Source organism: Haemaphysalis longicornis, unplaced genomic scaffold, assembly GCF_048455015.1.
Source record: "Haemaphysalis longicornis isolate Haplotype H1 unplaced genomic scaffold, Haemaphysalis longicornis Haplotype H1 scaffold_1, whole genome shotgun sequence".
Classification (NCBI taxonomy): domain Eukaryota; kingdom Metazoa; phylum Arthropoda; class Arachnida; order Ixodida; family Ixodidae; genus Haemaphysalis; species Haemaphysalis longicornis.
This window is the reverse complement of record NW_027526203.1, coordinates 19,275,909-19,296,009: the sequence shown is the minus strand read 5'-3', so window position 1 is coordinate 19,296,009 and position 20,101 is coordinate 19,275,909. Positions and strand designations below refer to the sequence as shown.

Sequence of the window (20,101 nt, the reverse complement as noted above, 5' to 3'; positions counted from 1 at the left end):
TAGTAACGTTCGGTACTGCGAAGTCACCCAAGGTTCTACGGTGACGGCGAGTACAGGTGACGCTACGCGGACAAGCTCGTGGAAGGCCGGTCGTGTTGGAAGCTTTAGAAGTTCCGAAGATTTGCTCCCTTACGAGTCCGGAACTCGATACCACGACCGCAAAAACCCTTATAGAAAAGCGGTACGACATAGCCGATACCTTCCATCCGAGTACATGGAAGAAAAATGAAATCAGCGTACTGGTTGGTTCAGACGCCTACTGGAAGGTGGCCACGGGCAGGGTGGACAGAATCAACGAAGACTTCACAGCAGTAGAAACAGTTATAGGCTGGACCGTTCAAGGAAGGCTCGCTTCTACCGCATGCCCTTTTACCAGTGCCATGTTCCTGTCGTGCACCTCACCCGGACATTTGGACTTTGACGCGTCCGCCATGTGGCGACTGGAGGCCATCGGCATTGATAACCCGACTCACGAAAAGTCGCTGCAGGATAGCTCGATGGAAACATTCGAGCGAAACATCACCCGTATCGAAGGCCGGTACCAAGTACCCCTTATGATCCAGGCTCCTGGTTTACCTCCTGGCAGCGACAATCGTCAGCTCGCGGAGCACCGTCTGCGGACGCAACTGAATCGATTCCGGGAACAACCTGTGTTGCTCGAACAGTATGACAGGGAAATTCGAGCCTATTTTGAAGAAAACCATGCGGAACGAATTGCGGAACAGCAGCGTCCAGGCGACAATTTGTATTACATGCCCCACCATGCCGTCATCCGAAAGGACGCATTGACAACAAAGCTCCGAGTAGTGTTCGACGCTTCTTCGCATACAGCCGGCCAGCCATGCCTAAACGACGTCCTTTGCAAGGGCATGAAGCTTGGGGTCGAAGTCGTTCAGCTGCTCATGACTTTTCGTTGTCACCCTGTTGTCATCATCGCAGACATTAAAATGGTGTACCTGCAGTTGCTGATTCGACCAGAAGATCGCAACGCGTTGAGGTTCCTCTGGGTGGAAAGACTGCCTATGCGAGATTATCCGGCGTCCCCCATTGTCACCTGGAGGATGACCCCCGTACCGTTTGGCGCGTCATCAAGCCCTTTCCTTCTGGCTGCCACGACTCGCCACCATCTCCAGGCCTGTCGGGAGCAGTACCCGGAAACAGTAGCGCTGCTGGAAAGGGCATTCTACGTGGATGACCTCATAATTGGTGTACCTAGCGTCGAAATGGCCATTCAAGTGTACGAGGAAGCTCGCAAAATATTCTCCGAGGCCAGAATGAAGATACGAAAATGGGCATCAGACTCAGAGGAGCTCGGACATCAGTTTGTGCGGGACAATGTCGCAATCGAAAATGGAGCGGGAGACGCAATCAGGATGAAGGTGCTGGGAGTCCCATGGGAGCATGCTGGAGACTGCATTTACCTGTCGACGAAAGACGCATCCGAATTTGCGGCAGCCAATCCGTCAACCAAGCGCACCGTGCTGGAGACGTTTGCGAGGATTTCTGATCCCTTGGGATACTTTGCACCCTTCACCGTAACGGCCAAGCTTGTGTTTCAGGACCTCTGGAAAAAGAGCCGCTCATGGGATGAACGCCTTCCAGATGATGAACAAGCGCGATGGAACAGTTGGTGCGCCCAATTAATAGAGTTGAATGAGGTCCAGGTTCCCGGGTTCATGTTCTCGCACTCGTTCGATGTGGATGGTTCAATCGAGATCCACGTTTTTTGCGATGCAAGCCCGCGAGCTTACGGCGTTTCTCTATACGTCCGAAATCTGGGTGGCAGTGGCCTATATGACACCAGATTGTTAATTAGCAGGAGCCGAGTCGCCCCTCTCAAGCCCATCTCCCTGCCTCGGCTAGAGCTTCTTGCCTGCGTTATTGGAGCACGACTCGTACGTTATGCCAAAACAACTGCAATTCTGGAAGACTCCCCCGTCAGTTTGTGGACGGACTCTCTTGTCGCGCTGTACTGGATTACTAGCGCCGCCACAAGGCGTGACCAGTTTATAGAACACCGCGTGGCCAAAATACGACGACTAACTGCTCCTACACACTGGAACCATTGCAGCGGGAAAGACAAACCGGCAGATTTATTCACACGAGGTATATCGGCGGCGGCTCTTCTGCTCTCAACCGAATGGTGGCACGGACCTTCGTGGCTGCTAGGTCCAAACAGGAGTTGCCTGAAACGCAGATTGATGATGTTGACCCGAAGGAGCTCGCAGTGTCGAAACTTTGGTTTGCCCTTGCGATGTCACGAAGCACGAACAGCTACTGACCGTAGAGAATTACGACACCCTCAGGCGCCTTTTGCAGGTCACGGCCTGGATTCTACGTTTTCTGCAAAATGCCCAGCGGCGAGGGCCATCAGCAAGCGGTCGCCTCACAGCAACTGATATAATGAAGGCTGAACGCTACTGGATGCGGCACGCAGGGTGTCGAACCGAAATTTTTTCGGGTTCGGTTCGGGTTCGGGTTCAAGGCTTTCGGGTTCGGTTCGGGTTCAGTTCCGGCGCACCATTCCGTTCCGGTTCGAACCGGTTCGAACCGGTTCAAACGGGTTCGAAGGCGTTCGGAGAAAAAAAGAGGAGACGTGTTTTTTCCTGTTAATTTTTTTGTGTTCGATTTTCGTTTCCTTGTCAGGTTTCTTTGTCAAAAACGAAGCCATAATGTAGGTTTTTTAGATTCGACGCTCAGAGCATCTCTTGTCGGCGGCCCTGTCCTTCCTGCGTGCGTCCGTTGTTGTCCGCAGCCACTCTCCCCCTTTCCTCTCCGATAGCGAACACTCTTTCGCGAGGGGCATTGGAGTGGATTGGATTGGCTTGGCTTGGCTTGGCTAGCTTGGATTGGATTGGATTGAATTTGGATTGGATTGAATTAAAGTGGATTAAAGTCATAGCCGCGGCACTCTCTCCGCGGTCTCCTCTCCTTCGGGCGCGCTGCGCATATAACCGGTGTGCCACTCTCCGGCGGCCTTTCGGTCGACGGTTGCTCTCCGCTTGCGCTTGAACTCCCCTCAGCGTCGCATCACACCAGGGTTCCCGCGAGAGGAGGTGGGCGTAATTTTTTTGTGAAAATGTTTTGTTTTGGCCAAAAATAAGCAACCCTGCAACCCTTTTTTCAATTTCGTTCTAAATCTTGAATGCTTGCAGAAAGTAGTCAACCAACACATCCAGTACTTAGATCAGGGAGTCGGAAAGTCCCTCAGACAAAAAGTGTTGTTCTGTCCCCATCAGATAACTTACAAATTTGCTTGAAATATTTTTCTCTCTTCCCCAGTCATGGCGTTCTTCTACCGCTGGAATGACGTCATTACAGCGATGTAGCGGCTATTTGCCGGCTTTTCTTAAGTTGCGACATTAAAATGAAACCACAAAAGCGAAGCAGAAACGGAAGGCGTATCTGCTGGGACGAGCTAATCCCGCACTGCTCCCCTATGCTGGCAATAGCTATAATTTTTGCAGTGCTTCCAGATGCGAAGATAAGAGTGAGAGCGTTGATCTAAAGTGTTGAAGAGTTCCTTTAACTGTAAAATGTACTGCAAAATGTTTTCTAAGGTAGGTCCACGATTACAACATTACCTGAAGCGAAATGAAAAATTCGCTCGGACACATAAGACTCCGTATTTGTATGAATTTGAAAGCCCTGCTTTTTATGGCCGCAAGTTTATTTTTATGGATTTAGTTTCTTTCATTTTTATAATTTAATTTAATTTATTCTTGGATCATAACACTGCAGTTCCCCGCAGTTGTTTTCTTGAGGAAGAAAATGACGGACGATTACGACACCCGCTAATGCGAAATTTGAGTGCAGCGCGAACTGTAGTCTTCTCGGCGACGGCGCATAGATGCTGTGCCTCAGGAAGTGATCGCTTCATGAGTTAATGCACGACGGCGCGCGGCATACGCTGTCGTTATCTCGTAAGGGGTCGCCACTGTGAAGCACGTCTCGCACGGTCACGGAATTACGCCCTCCCCCTTACACTTTCGCCATACTTGCAACCTCCGTTTTCCTGCTAGCTCTATCTTCGGTGGCGTCTTCGTTCTCTCGGTTACAATGAGTTTAACGCTGCGGGACTACGCGAAACCACAGGAGCGGGTGCTTAAGGGCTGCGTTCTAACGCATGGCTCTACGTAGCCGCTGTGCAGCTATGTGATCCACTCCCTTCGCCGACAAGTGACGGGCCGCACATCGTCTCCAAATAATGCGTTCTCGCCACAGCCTTCTGGAAGGCAAACAAGTAGCCTACTGACCAGTGGGCAGAACACGGGTGCCTCCGACGCCTCCCCCTCGGTGCATCTTCACCAGAATCTTCTGGTAATGGGCAGCCTCCCAGCAGACTGCCTACTAAGCAGACGACCCGTCCATCCACAATAGTTTTAATGCGTACCATTCTTTGCCCACAGCAAGGACCGTGCAACCCCCTTCATTTCCACAAAAATACCAATCTCACGGGAGTTCCACCTGCAATCGCTATAATAGCGTAAATGGAGATAACTGGTCGCACAAAATTTCTGAAAAACTAAAAATAAAAAAAGTAACCACTGAAACTGGCAAACCGTGTGACACCCTGCATTTCCACAATAATGAGGATTTTGGAAAATTTCCACCTGTAATCGTTATGTAGGGTAAATGGAGATAATTAGTCGAACAAAATTTATACATGTAAAAAATAAAAATAATGTAAAATAATTGCGGAAACTGGCGAACCATGTAACACCCTGCATTTCTACAATAAGGCAGATTTCGCGAGTTACAAATGTAATCGTTATAATAGCGTCAATGGAAATAATTGGTCGAACGAAATTTTAAAAAACTATAAAATAAGAAAAATATTAAGCAATTAAGGAAAATGGGAAACCGTATATATATATATACTGCCTGCATTTCCACAATAATGGAGATTTCGCGAATATTTCATTTGTAATTATAGCAGCGTCAATTGAGATAATTGGTCGGACAGGATTTATAAAAAACAAAAAAAAAATTGGCTGTAGAAACTCACACTGAGGACAAGCGGCATAGGAATGCTACGCATTAGTAGATAATTGTTTGAATTTCTACAGAATTTTTTTAGTACCCTGGAGTGTCGCCATGGACAGCATTTTGCGTCTCCGCTGCCTCCCCCCTCCGCCCGCGCGTCTCTTGGAGGGCCGCCCCTCGTACCCGAAATCACGCATCCTCACAGGAATCGCCTGCCTGGCAGGCAACCAGGCAGGCAGGTAGTTTACTGGCGAGCGGGTAGTCTTCTTGGCGGGCAGGAGAGCCTGAGCGCCCAACATCTTTTTTGGTTCCACCAAATTTCTAGGCACGCACGCGCGCATGCACCCATGTTTTCGCACAATGAGGCAAATAATTTTGCATTTAAATAAATTGATTGTCTGCTACGCTTTTCATGTACCCTTGTTTTAACGGCGCTTTAGCTTTTACACGAAATCATTAGCACTGCTAGAAGTCAAAAACAGTCCCGCGTCGGCGTCAACCTCCGACTGTCAAGCGTGGCTGGTGGCGTTTAAAGCGATTTCCTTCTGCTCATCTTTCATATGCTAACGTACCAGTTAGAAAGAAAGAACGGCTTTAATGACTCATTGGACGCCGTGTACAGGACGGCATTGGATAGGGAACCACCGGAGATAGGAACTTGTTAAATGGCACTTCAGCGACAGGTGAGAGCGGTTGTTCTCTACGAAAGATAATAGCTGAGCGAAGTCACAAGCAGCAGTAATTATCCCTCGTAGAGAGAGGGAAAATGAACTTTAAATAAATCGAGGAGAAGTTTCAGAGAGGCGTCCTTATTAAAGGGGTAGAGTCGACAGTCGTTTCCATCAAGAGAAACTGACCTTCCAGGCCGCAGCTGGCCAATGCTTTCTCCCAAATCTCTATGGAAACGTGTAGGTTGGGTGGATCTAGGGTGGACTTGTCGCAGCCACCTACTGTGGGTATGAGGTTCCCAGGCTCCCCACAGAAGCGACGAAATGGAGAGAATTGTGTCCCGTCAAAGAGGTGAAGACTGGTGATGTGTAGGAAGGTGTTAATCCGCAGTGCACAGAATAATGTTTCCTGGTTATTCGCTAGTGATTTGTGCTGGAAGGAATACGTTTTACGGGAGAGCCTATAGTGCTAATTAATTTCCTGGTATGTATACAGGATGCATGCGCTCGGGCTCGGCTTCATCAGCGCTGGCTAAGCGGGTCAAATGTCCAGCCACGAGGTTGGTGATCTTGTCTGCCGGCGATGCCAGTATGAGCTGGTGCCCATACAATCCTGGCTGGTCTCGTTGGTGGTCTCTGCTTGTTCATTCGAAGTGTTGTAACATGCAATAGACTGTTGGCAAAGTTGCACCACGCCTGATAAGAGTCTGTTATGAGACTTTTGGCGGCCCTTTGGCTAAGCGCACGTGCTATCGCCTCTTCCTCAGCTTGGAAGGGGCTGTGTTCGGGGGTTGAGATGCTACACCTGTGGAAGGCTGCAGAACGGTAGCACGAAGAAATAGAATTCATAGTGGTGAAATAGCGCGCAAAAAACCAGGACAGAAAGAAGAGGACAACAACACAGCGCTCGTGTTGTTGTCCTCTTCTTTCTGTCCTGGTTTTTTGCACGCTCTTTCACCACTATGAATCTGTACCAACTGGCCCAGTTCGCGACACTTTTGAAGAAAGAGAAGGAATCGGAGAATGCTATCAGGTGTCTTTCGCTTCAAACCTGTTGATTGTTCCTTTTTTTTCAGTTTAGTTGCTTCCTAGTCTTACCTCATATATATACACATTTTGAGAACCTTTTGGTTAATATAAGACATGCATTAGGCAATTATTATTTAACTTCACTGCGAGATATAAATCTTACGCGAGAAATAACATAAGAGCGTAATACATGCATAAAAAAGGCCTTTTATAGCATTCAGGTGGTCGACACAACTTTCCGGCTATTTTGTGCGTAACTAAATTTCCTGATTGGTCGAGAAAGAGAACGCTGCAAAATTTGCAAATGCCAAGGACCCCAAATCTATCATGTTTGGTCCAACCCTCTGATCCGCCTTAACTGACCCGCTAATTCCTCTAATCCATATTAATCAACACCGCAGTCCCACTGATTCACATTAGTTCATTCACTCATCTCACTAAACCACCCTAGTCTACCCGCTAATCCGCATTAATCGACTTCAATCCATGCGTCGAAATGCTATCGCATTTACTTTAAAAGTGAAATTGAGAAGGCCCCAATTTTTTTTTTTAATTGTCATGTTCTCCTGGGGCAGTAACCAAAGGACACAACGGCACTGTACAAGAAAAAGTGATGGTGACGTAGAGAACTGTGAGTGTTTGTGTCTCGTGCTGTTTTTATATACGTGCCCACTCAAACTAAAATAAGTGGAAGATGCGGATTTATTGTTGATGGTGTCCCTGAGGGCCTTCGCAAGCGGTCACGGATGCATTCGAATTAACAACATGAAAACTTCACACGATTTTAAACACACTGCAGATAGAAACCATAAAAAACCCCCCATTATATGTTGCCACAGAATATGCGTTCTAACTTATGTTATTGTGAATGCAAGAAGATAATTTGGGGAGATGGGCAATACCTAAAGCAAACTAGTAGTGTATACGGACTTTACATTAAATTTAGGGTAATAATAAAATGAGAACCTTATGGGCCTTGGGAACTGCAGACTATGCAAAATATTGCGTGGTGCCGTCCATCGAATGGTAAAAATATCTTCGTATGCAAGGTAGGGTACCGGGATGGAAAACTAGAAATCACAGTTTTGAGGCCCCGGAACCGGTTCGGAACGGTTCCTTCAATTCGTTCCGGTTCGGGTTCAGTTCCAAAATGGCGGAAAAAATACGGTTCCGGTTCAGTTCCGGTTCCGGGCAAAAATTCGGGTTCGGTTCCGGTTTTCGGTTCAGTTCCGGTTCCGGTTCGACACCCTGGCGGCACGTACAGCTGGAGTTATTCAGCACTGAAGTACGCGCACTGTCAGTCGGTCAGACCGTTCCTTCGACATCAGCGGTGCTTCGACTTTCACTCTTCTTGGATGACGAAGGTCTGCTCCGCGTATGAGGCCGATTACACAACTTGATTTGCAGCATCGACGTTAAGCACCCGATTTTGCTACCTGCGCGGCACAAGTTTACGTACCTCATTGTTTTGGCGGCCCATCACCACACTCTTCACGGTGGAGTCGAAGCGACGCTCACGGAGACAAGAGAACGGTTCTGGATTGTGAAGGGACGCCAAACCGTCAAAAGGGTGCTGGCCCGATGTCTGACGTGCAGACGCCGGAGGCTGACTGCCAAAACTGCAACGTTTGCTCCATTGCCAAGCGACAGAATCACGGCAGCACACTCGTTCTCTGTGGTCCGCCTGGACTTCTGTGGACCACTCTACGTGCGTGGAAAAGCTCCTCCGGCAAAAGCTTACATTTTATTACAATGTAGACCATTTATAACGTAACCGCTTATAGTGCGGGACCGGATATAACGCGGGTTTTCGTGACCACCGGTTTGCCTCCCATAGAACTCAATGCATAAGCATACCGCTTAAGATGCGGTTGGCCGAAGCACAATACCGTTTATAGTGCGGTTTTTCGGCGGGTCTGCTCATCGACCGGCGCAGCTGGGGCATCGTTTTAGGGTAGCAAAAGAAAAAAAGAAATGATGAAATCGGCCATCTGACGCAGCGCGCACCCCTTGCTCTCCTCTAACTTCGACACAGAAGCAAAAAATAGGCAACCTTTAGTTCACGCGTACGTGATAACCACAGCTGCCCTTGCTTGATGCACCTCGGAAGATAGCAACCGGCTCCCCGTCCGCGCGTGGCAAGTTGTTTCTATTAATCGTGAACCGCATGGCCCGTTTTCGCACACGAATTGTGCACGTCGGCGTTGCGCGTGCGTTTTTTTCATGCTCGCGTCTACGATTCTCGCGGTGGCTTCTTCGCGTGGCAGTGGGAGGAGCCTGACGACTTGCACCAATGGAAAGACGCGCACCTAATGGCGGGAGATTCGAAGCGCTCCGAGCCGGCTAGCCGCGCCAGAGGTGTTTAGGCTAAAGTCCCTCGATCAGATGAAGGGACTTTAGTTTAGGCTTACCGCCGCGGTATTTTTTGATGGGCGCTTTCACAAGCAGCATGGATGGCAGTTTATATTCCACTTTGCGGTCACATTATCAGCTCTTTTCATGCATGTTTGCGCCTCGCGCGGCATTTCAGCGAGCGGTTGGATGTGGTCGCTGAAGCTGCCTGCACCGCTTCACGGCCAGTGCCGATGCCATGTTGCCGCCTCTTACCGCGCCGCACACATTACGTCAGTTGTATCCGCGCCGGCGTCGCCGCGCCTGCGGCATGCGCTGCACGTTTTCGCGAGAAATCGCTCCATGCGGTTCACGCTTTAGAACGTTGTGCAGATAAGCCAGCGCTCTCCCCAAGCGAGCGAGCCGCGCGAAGATTTCCACCACTAGTACCCCAGACAACACACAATGTCCTCAGGACGTCCTCAAAAGGTCCAAACATCCTCACTGATTTTGCTATATCCTCAGGACATCCTCAGTACGTCAGTGCGGTTGGTGTCCTATAAACGTTTATTTATGGACTTTCTCAGGATGTGCTAATTTTGGTCACTAGAAGACAATGGGAACGTTCGCTAATATAGTTTTCACGCGCAGGTATTTCACACAGATAGTGATTAGCGTTCTCGTATACATTGTTTGTTTGTAATACAGGTAAAAAAATAGCGCTTCTAATTTACTGGCTGGGTACCTTTTCAACATTCAGAAGAATACAAACATCTTCAGCAAATTTTAAAATTAAAAATGATACAAAAGAGAAAATGTTCAGTACGTGCACGCGTTCTGTGTGAAACAATTTTTCAGCACTTCTATTTTGTTGCTGGCCACCATGTGCAAGTACTTATTCTAGTCAAGCCAAGTTGAAAGTTTCAAGACGAGCCAGTCAGCCTCGAGAAAGATGGCTGCCACGCACGGAGGTAAGTACCTGTCGTGGGTGCAAATATCAAACGTGAGCTTTGTATAATTTTACTGGATTCCAAATGTCAGAAAGCAGCGAGCGGCAGCTCAGGCGGGAACGGAAGCGCCACGTCGATGCATTTTCCGCGTTAGTTGGCAGCGCGGAAATCGACTTTGTGCCCAAGCCGTCGAAATCGCAACAACGTGGGCTTTGTTTAGAAGCAACCTAATTAGATGCTAGCACACGCTCGAGTTGTAGGCGTTATCCCAGTCCGAGCAACCACCAGCAGCAAAGTTCGTGACATACTGCTGTGTCTGTAATAAACCGCCGCCACATCGAGAGTCGCGTTGCGCGGCCCCCGTCCAGTGGACATCAAGAGTTGTCATACCACAGTCGTGTTAACGAATACGATGGAGACACCACGTTGGCGTTTCGGCACAAACTGCAGGAGAGGGCGGTAAACTCTAAATCGACCCTTGCTGCAGTTACATCACTGCTTGGTGTGTTGCGCAGCCACACGTGTTTTTCTTCACTGCCATCGTCTGGAAGAGCCCTGCTGCACACACCAAAGTCCAGTGGTACTTCGCAACGTTCAGGGGGAAAGTACACTCGAAAGCTTTATATCGGGTGTTGCAACGATAATTGGAACACTTTAAAAAATTTTCTTGAGCGAACCGCCACTCGGTTCGCTCTCGAACTTCACACGATGGTCGCATTTTGTGGTCTATTTTGTTTGACACCGTGAACAACGACGGTACTTACCTGTTTATCCTGAAAATAAATAAAAATTATTTTCACCTGTGGAAAAATGGCGCTGATTTGGACGTGCGAGCCAGAAAACAGGGTTTTCTCATCGTCTGTTAGCTCATTTCTAGGTGCATTTTCTGATCGTCTGCTGCTCCATTTGGCTCCTTCCTACCGTGAATCCCAAACGTGCGTTTTGTTCTGCATACCCCCGGTGGTTCCGTCGTTCCAACATCAACTTGCGCTGGCTCGCACGTCCAAATCAGCCGCCAGTTTGCCGTAGGCTTTAATTGTTTTTATTTATTTATTTTCAGAATACAAAGGTAAGTACCGTCGTTGTTCCCGGTATAAAATAAAATAGACCACAAAATGCGACCTTCGTGGCATGTTTCAGTGCAAACAGAGCGGTGGTTCGCTCAGGAAAATTTTTTAAATTGTTCCAATTATCGTCGCAACACCCTGTACCGTAAACACGGGAGTGTGTGTCGCTCAGTACATGCAGAGAGGTCTAGTGATGGGATGGTGAACTGTCGCAGCTCGTACATTTGGCGGATCCACCCCCTGGGAATGGTTGATTGCGCTGCTGTAGTAGCTACGTTAGATACCTGGACATGATTCCAGAGAATACATGTGCCGATGAAGGGCTTTTTATCAAGCGCGAAACGGCGCGAACGGATTAAAACGTTTTCCTTTCGCTTCCTAATTGGGTGATAAAAAATTGTTATCCTCTGTGACTAACTGATGCAGCAGGCAGGCATGCGATAAGGCGTTTCAGGGAGTGCATCCGCCAACCGCGCAAACTGCGAGAGCACGCCATCCTCTCACCAGAGCGCTCTGCATGTATTGAGCGGCACTCGCTCCCGTGTTTACTGTAATAAAGCTTTCAACTGTACCAGCACTTCAGTGTAAAAGCAGGACTGTGCAAAATACTTCAGGATTGTCCAGAGGTCCCTGATGAACTCAGCCTTTCCTTCAATATAGACGGCCTGGAAATATGTAAAAGCACGAGAACTACCTTTTGGGTCACTCTTGGCCATGTGAACAATGTTAAGAAGGAGCTATTTGTTGTGAGTGCTTCTTCGGCCGTAGCAAGCCCAGTGACGCGAATGATTCGCTGTCAGATTTTGTTGATGAATGAAAGTGTTGTTTGCTGATGGCATAACTGTTAGATCACAAACCCCTTTTTATGATGCTGCATGCATTAGTATGTGATGCTCCCGCTAAAGCGTTTGTTTTGTGCACAAAACGCCATCCAGACTTCTTCTGCTGCTCAAAGTGCATTGTGAAAGGCAAACATGAGAACAGGGTGTGTTACCAAGATATCAGACAGGAGTTACGCACAGATCAGAGCTTTCGTGACAAGGCACAGGAAGAACAGCACGCGGGTATACCTATAGACCTTATTGAGAGCGTTCCCCTTGATTACATGCAACATGTTTGTCTTGGTGTTATGCGCAAACTACTTGCTCTGTGGTTTCGGGAGCCACGACAGAACCTGTGGACACTTGTAACCAATGAGGTTTCAGAAGGAAACTTTGAATTAGCCGAATTTGTTCCGTGTGACTTCAATAGGAGGCCACGAAGTCTTCCAGAACTGGATCACTCGAAAGCTGCTAAACTACGCTTTTTTTGCTGCACGGAGGGCCTGTAGTACTTTCCACAGTATTACCTGAAAACTTGTACCAGAACTTTCTTACTTTCCATGTGGCTATCTTAATCCTTACAACATCTTGTACGCCGGCATGCGAGGTGCTGTATGCAAATGGACTTTTGAGGTATTTTGTTAAGGGCTTTGCTGCTGCCTATGGTGAGCACAATGTCACGCACAGTGTGCATGGATTGTGCAATTTGGCATCTGATGTTGAGCATTTGGGCCCCTTGGACGCATGGAGTGCGTTTCCATTTGAGAACCATGTCGACACTAAAGAGGGTGGTGCGTAAGCCCCAGTATCCCCTAGTGCAACTGTGCTGTAGGTTGGCAGAAAAGGATATAAATCTGAAAACCTCAAAAGCCTACAAGGTGCCCTTGTTTGTCCATTGCATATGATTCTGGACCACTTGTTGCTCCCTGTCAGGACCCACAGTTTAAGAAAGTGATGTGTCCCGGAAATGTGGTTCTTGGAGTTGTTGCAAGGAACAGCTGCTGCCTGCTCAGTGATGGGTTTTCATGCTACGGGTTCTCAATGTGTTTTCATGCTACCTGAAGCTTCTAAAATGTTATTGTAATACACTTCACGGTCGCTATCGACTTTTTGCTTAACATGTTCAGGAATAGCGATCCACTTAAATTTAAATTTAGCCCACCTGTGAATTGTTAGTATGTTGATAGATCTAATTGGAATGGAGGATGGTGTGAGGGAAAGTGCACTGTCAACACCTTGGGAAGAAAATAGCTTGAAATTTTAGAGAAACATTTGGAGCATGGTCTGCATTGTAAGCTAATTGGGTAAAGGTAATTAAATAATGGCTACTACTCATTCAGCACACCTTGGAAGACACTGCACCATGACCGGCAATACTTCCCCTTAAGAACTTTGAAAATATAGCCGTGCAGCTGGGTGAGCAAATTTTTTAGCATTTTAGTCAGGTTGTCAAAGCCTGTAATAATGCGGCGAAGTTGCAATACACTCATTTTTTATAGACAAGAATTTTTCCGGGTTGGCCATTTTCTGGCGACCGATGCACCACCTGGCGAGCATTTCTTGGGGACTGCGGGGCCAACAGAGGACGCCGCAGTCACACACACTGTTGGGCCGTACCGTGCGTGGCTATTAGACGTCCCAGCAGCATCGAAAATCGGTAAGTGTCACTTATTCGGTATGTTAACAGCGTGAAGTTTAACAGTGCCTAAAAGGGGACGTTTGAAGCGTTGGACAGCTATCAGCTTTGCCCATTAATTACGTTCTCAACCCACTAAGGTGGCGTGCCCCCCTACGCGCGCTTTGCCTGCGCGAGCTTTGGGGGTTGCCTGTGAGGCTACATTTCGCCGCGCCAGCAGGTCGTACACCCGACCTTTTATCACCAATTGATATTTATTTTTTCTTCATTCAGGGCATGTTGCAGTCATTGCCGCTACTTGGCAATGTACAGAAGCTATTCGTCTGAGCATCATTATGCCATTGTTGGCTGCACCAACAATCCACGTAAGCGCAAAGTGCTCATACAAGAAACGTGTGAAGTGCACCACAGCAAAAAAAGTGTCGGCGTGTGGGGAGTCTATTTGCTGCACAAATTTCCTGCACCCCCCGAGTCCCGCCGCGAATGGGTTGTTGTGCTGAAGCGGAAAGACTTCAAAAGTAAGAAATTTGTGAGAGTAAATACCATCGTACTCTACTTTGGGAGCACTGTTTATTCACCCTCATGCTTGTACCATTTTTCTAGGGTTGTTGGGGCAGTTGGACACCAGTGACTACTAGGCTCTCCAGTGGACCCCGGTGATGATTCACAGCATGTGTCGCCTCACATTGCACTACGATTCATTTACTTGTGCAATAAATCACCATCTCCAGCATATTTTGCATACTTGTGTCATAACGAGGAGGCGTGGTCAGTACTAGTTTTAGATTAATGCTGCACATAAAGGCTGTACCCAGTTGAAATTGCAGGGGTACACAGTGACATACCTTGGCAAAGACTCAATTGCTCAAATACCTCGGGGATGGCCCATCAAGCCCATGCCCCTCCTTTCTCGAAGACCCTGTGCATAACACCTAGCAAAAAAAGCATGGCTAGAAAGTAGTCCTCAGAATGTCCTGACGTCGTACAGTAGTCCTGCGAATGTACTGTAATTATCCTTGGCGGCATCTTGAGGATGTTCTGAGGATGTGCTGAGGCCGGACAATAGGACCTTTTCAGTACCAATTGAGTATCAGAAGAGGACATACTGAGGACATCATAATGTCCTCAATAGAACGTCCTCGGGATGTGCTGAGAATGTGTTTGTGTTGTCTGGGACGTTGCGCTGATAAGCAGCCGCCTTCCGCATCGTGAACGCAAGGTGGGGTAAAAAAAATCCCGCTGGCCTTTCTTATCATGTCCTGCGGCACCTTCATAGACGCAAAAAACGCAGCCATGGTCTTTCAAAACGCAAACACAACGGAAGTTAAAGCCGCACTCGCCGTTTGTAAGACCGCGCTTTTGCAATGTGTGAGACCCGGCAGCAGCGGCTGATGTTAAAAATAATACGAAATAAAGACCCTTCCTTCGTTTTTAGGCGCTGTGCGTTTGGGTGATAAAAATTTAGGATGACTTGAGAGGTACGTGGCGATTTGGTTGAATTCGCGCACGTTTTGGTTATAGTGCGGTACTGCGCTCATAGTGCGGATTTTCGCTGCTCCCGCGACATACGTTATAAGCGGTCTACACTGTATTTTCATGTGCTGTCACTCGCGCCATACATTTGGAGCTGACGTCGGATATGACAGTGGCTACCACGCTACTGGCTTTCCGTCGGTTCGTGTCAAGACGCGGCATACCGAACACTGTTTACTCTGACAACGCTCAGTCGTTTCATAGTTGCGCTCGAGCATTTAAGGCCGCTGCGTCAGCCCTTCAAGAATATGCGACTGGGCTCAATGTGCACTGGAAATTCATCGTTGAGCGAACCCCTTGGTGGGGTGGCTGGTGGGAGCATCTCATTCGCTCCACCAAGGACGTTCTCATGTGTTACCTTGGGCGCAGTAGCCTTACTGCCGAAGCTCTGTCTACCACCCTTTGCGAAGTGGAAGCTCTTATTAACAGCCGACCTCTAACCTACGTCGAAGACCTCCCCGATGAAGGAGTGCTACTTACGCCTTCCCACTTCCTGACAGGTAGGCGTGCGCTCTGCATGCCCCAAGAGTTAGCGGTGACCGAGACGTCGTCAACCCCAGCTGACCTACGGCGACGAGCACACTACCATCAAAGGCTGACGGCTGAGTTGTGGCGCAGATGGAGGAACGCATACTTGCTGTTACTGCGTTCCGCTCACAGCTGTCCCCAGGCTACTTCACCGCAGCTGAAGGTGGGCGACGTCGTAATAGCGCATGACGACAACGCTCCGCCAATGCAGTGGAAACTGGGACGAGTGACAATGCTACACCACGGCGTCGACGGCGTCGCTAAAGCGTGCTCGGTGTCTACAGCAACGGGTCACGTGATAAACCGTCCAGTGCAAAAACTTTACCTGTTAGAATCAGCCGCCTAATCATCTTGGGCCCGCGGGAGGATGTAGAAAAGAAGGACGAAGCGGGCGTGAGCACGCGCCAGGATCATCATCGGGAGTCGTTCGAGGACAGCCAATAAAGAAACACGTATCGCTCCGTCTAGGGCTCTGGGCCGTGACTCGCAGTGCTCTTGCGGCAACAGCTTCCTAGATCTGCAACTTTTTTGGGCTTAGAGTCCTGCACCGCTCTGCACCTGAAAAAGCCAAATTTTTTAGAATACATCCTACAGTAGCACTTCAATTTGTGGATTAGTCAAATATTCAATTGGGGCTTTAATTGAGAAATTGAGATGTCAAGACTGTATTTACTTTCAGCCTGTAAATGGGGCACATCTGTACGACTGCAGTGGCAGGAGTGCTGGCCTCACAATACTGTTCACAGTAAATGTTTATCCACAAATAATGCCAGGGACAGCTATACATCCAAACTTTATTGCACAATTCAGCACACATCAGCATCTTTACGCATTGCAGCAACTCTGGCAAGATGGAGCACATAATGTAGCAGCACTCATATAGGTATATTTTTGGAAAGAGAACATAATGAATTCCCTTTTCTGCTGCAACGCGATTTTTCTTGAACTGATACATATTCAAGCTGGCCCTCCAACGTATTGTTTGATGCATGTTCATATATTCAATATTTTGCCAACAAAAGTGGCAGCCTTTTAACCCCAAATTACCCACTGTGCGCTAATATGCAACTTACATGCCCAATTCGTTAGTATCACCGTAAGCAGTGCGACAGAGGGAAAAAAGGAAAAAAAAAGCCGCAACAGCTCAACCTTACGAGTACATAACCCAAAACTATGGCTTCACGCCCCAATTGAGAAAGGCTTAAAGCACATGAAGTTGAGCCTAGTGCACAGTCATTACCTAAGACATAATACATAATTATTTCTGTGTCAAAATTTGCAGGCACTTTGACCCTTCTGTGACACTTTATCAGATCCATTTCATATAATTTTGGACTGAGTGTATGTGACAAACTTCAAGGATCTATACTTTTACCGATCCCCTGCAGTTGGTAAAGTCTAGTGCTTGTGAGAACAAACCTATTCTAATTATAATTACCTAAGCCGCTTTACTTTGGCCTGTTTCATGGCTAAAGCTCCATTTTGCTAGGTACCAACCCAAAAAAGCCCTCACTCAGCCAATCTGACACAAGAAGGACGTGGTTTCACCCAATACAGAAATGTCCTCTTAGAGGACATCCTTAGCTATTTTTAGGGTGATCTTTAACTTGGCCGCTTGGCGTTATCAGTTGTTTGCCAAACAGAACTTGCGGCGGAGGCAGAACCGCGATAATATCAAAAAGTAATTTGAAAAGTTGCGCAATCCGGAGCTAAATACTGGGTTTTACTTCAGTTCGTTTCTGCAGAGTGTTTTCTCGAGCAGTGCAACTGTGTGCATATTCACTGCCCCCTCTCGGTGCAAAAATGGAGCTTGTGCTCTACAACAAAGTTTGTTTAAAAGCGTTGAGTTACAGCAAATTTCATTTTTTGCTTCCCCATTCACCGGGCCATAGATGCCTTTGGAATTTTCTCTGCAAGTGTCAGCACCCAAAACAGACCCCAACACCCATAGCCATTCACCTTCAAAAGCAATGAAGCTGCCCTCTACTCTGAACACTTAGGAATGAATGTTAAATCTCTCGCTGGCTATGCGCAGTCATCAGCATCGTCATATAGATTTCCCCTGTTAGTAAAGTCATCGTCCCCGCTAAGGGCTGCCATGGCCCCGGTATCGTTTCTCTCGTTCTTCCGTTAATATTTCTGGTGCCGAAGCCCGGGAGGATGACCGCACACTACGACCAAGGAGTCCACCTACGTCCCCTCCGGCTTGAGGTTCCTGGAACCCCGCGATCTCGACTGTTGTTCCGCTGACAAGCCCTGCCCTCAGCTGGAGGTTGGCATGGCTGGCCCTGACCACCCACCTAGGACTGACTGGAGCCTTCAACGGGACGCAGATACGCCCCATCACGTGCAGGGTACCATGCTTGGGAGCAACTGTACTACCCCCGAGTACCAAGCTGCTGAAGACCTGGACGCCCTGCGTTCGTTGAGAAAGGTTATTCGCGCGGCAGTTACGAGGCTGCTTAAAGGAGCTATGAAGAGAAAATGCAAGTTGGTTTTATTCGAAAGATTTCGTGTTTTATAGTGCCCCCAGCGCTTGTCCGGATACAAATGGTGCTTTATTCACTGCGAAATTAAACAATTAAGGTTAAAATTTTGATTTTCCCGCTCAATCGTGCGTTGTCGTGGTCCCAAGTGACATCACAGGAACCGACCGCTCTGCAGCCTAGAGTACCTACATTCACGCATCCGCCGTACAGGGTAGAGACACGTATACGCTGGCGCCGCCATTTTCGGTTGCTCGCTCGCCGCCGAAGCAAGTCATTGTGTCAAAACCGCGCTAAAATTATCGCCGCAACGCGGTTTACTGAATATGTTTGAATCATATTGTCTGTTTCGCGTTGCTGGGTCTCGTGGGAAACGAAAATAATAACGCGTTGAGCCCGTTGGCCCAATTGCGGCGGCACGGGACCGTTCAAAGCTTGTCTCCACCCTGTACAGCGGTGTTGGTTTGTTCCCGCGTTTTTTACGTTCCGTAACCTAGATGGCGCCACCATACCGTGGCAAGCGTTTGGTTTGTTTTTGCCCGCATTTAAACCTGTCTTGTTTTTGTTCTGGGAGAAAATATTCGTTCCCTGAAACAGTGCCCGCTCGACAAATGGAGTCACGTAAGAGACCGTTGCTTGCGTCAATCGGCCAGTGTCGTCTGAGACAACCCCAAGCCCCGTAGTGCTGTGCAGCTAAACCAAGCATGCTGTGCGCGGTACGAACAGCAGAACGCATCAGTACTTCTATGTTTACATGTGCTTTCGTAACTTCCACTGTTTGTCCCATCATTCTTATTGCTTTGTAAAGAATGTGCCCTAAATTTAAGCGCAAATCGCTCGTTCGTCTAGTTTGTAAGCACTACCTAATTTGCGTCTGCTTCTGCCAGCCTCCGCCAATCGCAGAGCTTAGCTCATGTGACATCATAGGTTCTGTTGCAGGAAATGAGCTGGTGGGTCGCATGACCATTCCCGTTTTTCCTAATTATGTAGCTTATTTGAGCGAAGTTTACGTTAAAAGTGGTGTCAGTATGATTCTAACGAGACAATCTTTTGAATGAACCAAACCTGTGTTTTCTCTTCATGGCTCCTTTAAGGCAGCGAGAGCGCTCCGGCAAGCTCCCTCACCATTTGCGTTGGACTTGGAGTTGGCTATCAACGAGCTCGAACAGAAGGACGCCGAACTCAACAAGCTGAACGATATGGTAGGTGAGCTGCTGGAAGGCGACGAGTTCGAACACGATTGTTACGAGATTTTGCCCTACCAGGAGAGGATATGCGGTGCCCTCAGTCAGCTGTGATCGACTTTGAACGATCTGCGGGCAGTCGGCATTAAGTTTACCGGAAAGGGAACTTCACACCGCCCACACGACCCCTCCCACGTCGGCTCGCACACGTCGACTTCACCAGTTGTCCTGCCGACGCTGCAGGTTTCAACTTTCAACGGTGAGCGAAGTTGGTGCAAGGGTTATCGGTGCCGTGTCCAGACGACGGCCCACAGCCACGTTCCAAATATTGACAACGTGAGAGCCAGCACCGAGGTAGCGTCGAGCGTTCAAGCGAAGAGCAACTGTGAAGAACGCGAGGCCACGCCAGCAGCATACAAGGACAACTCCGCTGCTCCCTTACAAGTACATGACAGAACGCGTGAAGTAAACGGCGTGAACAAATTCATAGAGCAACTATCGTGTGAGCCTAAGTACACCTTTTTTCCCAACTTCATGAAGGGTGAAGCGTTACCGGACATTTGTGAAGGCCGGCTAGCACCAAACGTTGCAGCAGCACGCGAGGTCGCACCCATCCAGTAGTCTGAGCCGTTCCATCTACCTGAAGGCCTAGCAGCGGAATCACGCCGGCTGATCGCTTCGGCTGCGTATGAAGAAACCGTAAAGCCGTATTGTGATCGAACCCCAAGCACAAAAATAAGTACGGCGGAATCGCAAACTATCCAAAAGCGAATCCGAACCAGGCACAAGAGCCATTTGGGAACACTGCTAGACTCGCTGCTCAGGGGGGACGGCAACACCGAAATATGGATAATTTCCCGACACCGCCCCCACTACACTTTC

The 20,101-nt window shown here is 48.4% G+C and overlaps 1 protein-coding gene across 1 annotated transcript; it reads left to right on the top strand.

Moving 5' to 3' along the window:
• The first annotated feature begins 380 nt into the window (after positions 1-380).
• On the top strand, positions 381-19,333 carry LOC144156876 (uncharacterized). The gene is made up of 2 exons (XM_077688400.1): positions 381-1,535; positions 19,130-19,333. The coding sequence occupies exons 1-2, from the start codon at positions 381-383 to the stop codon at positions 19,331-19,333; spliced, it is 1,359 nt and encodes a 452-aa protein (XP_077544526.1).
• The last annotated feature ends 768 nt before the right edge of the window (positions 19,334-20,101 follow it).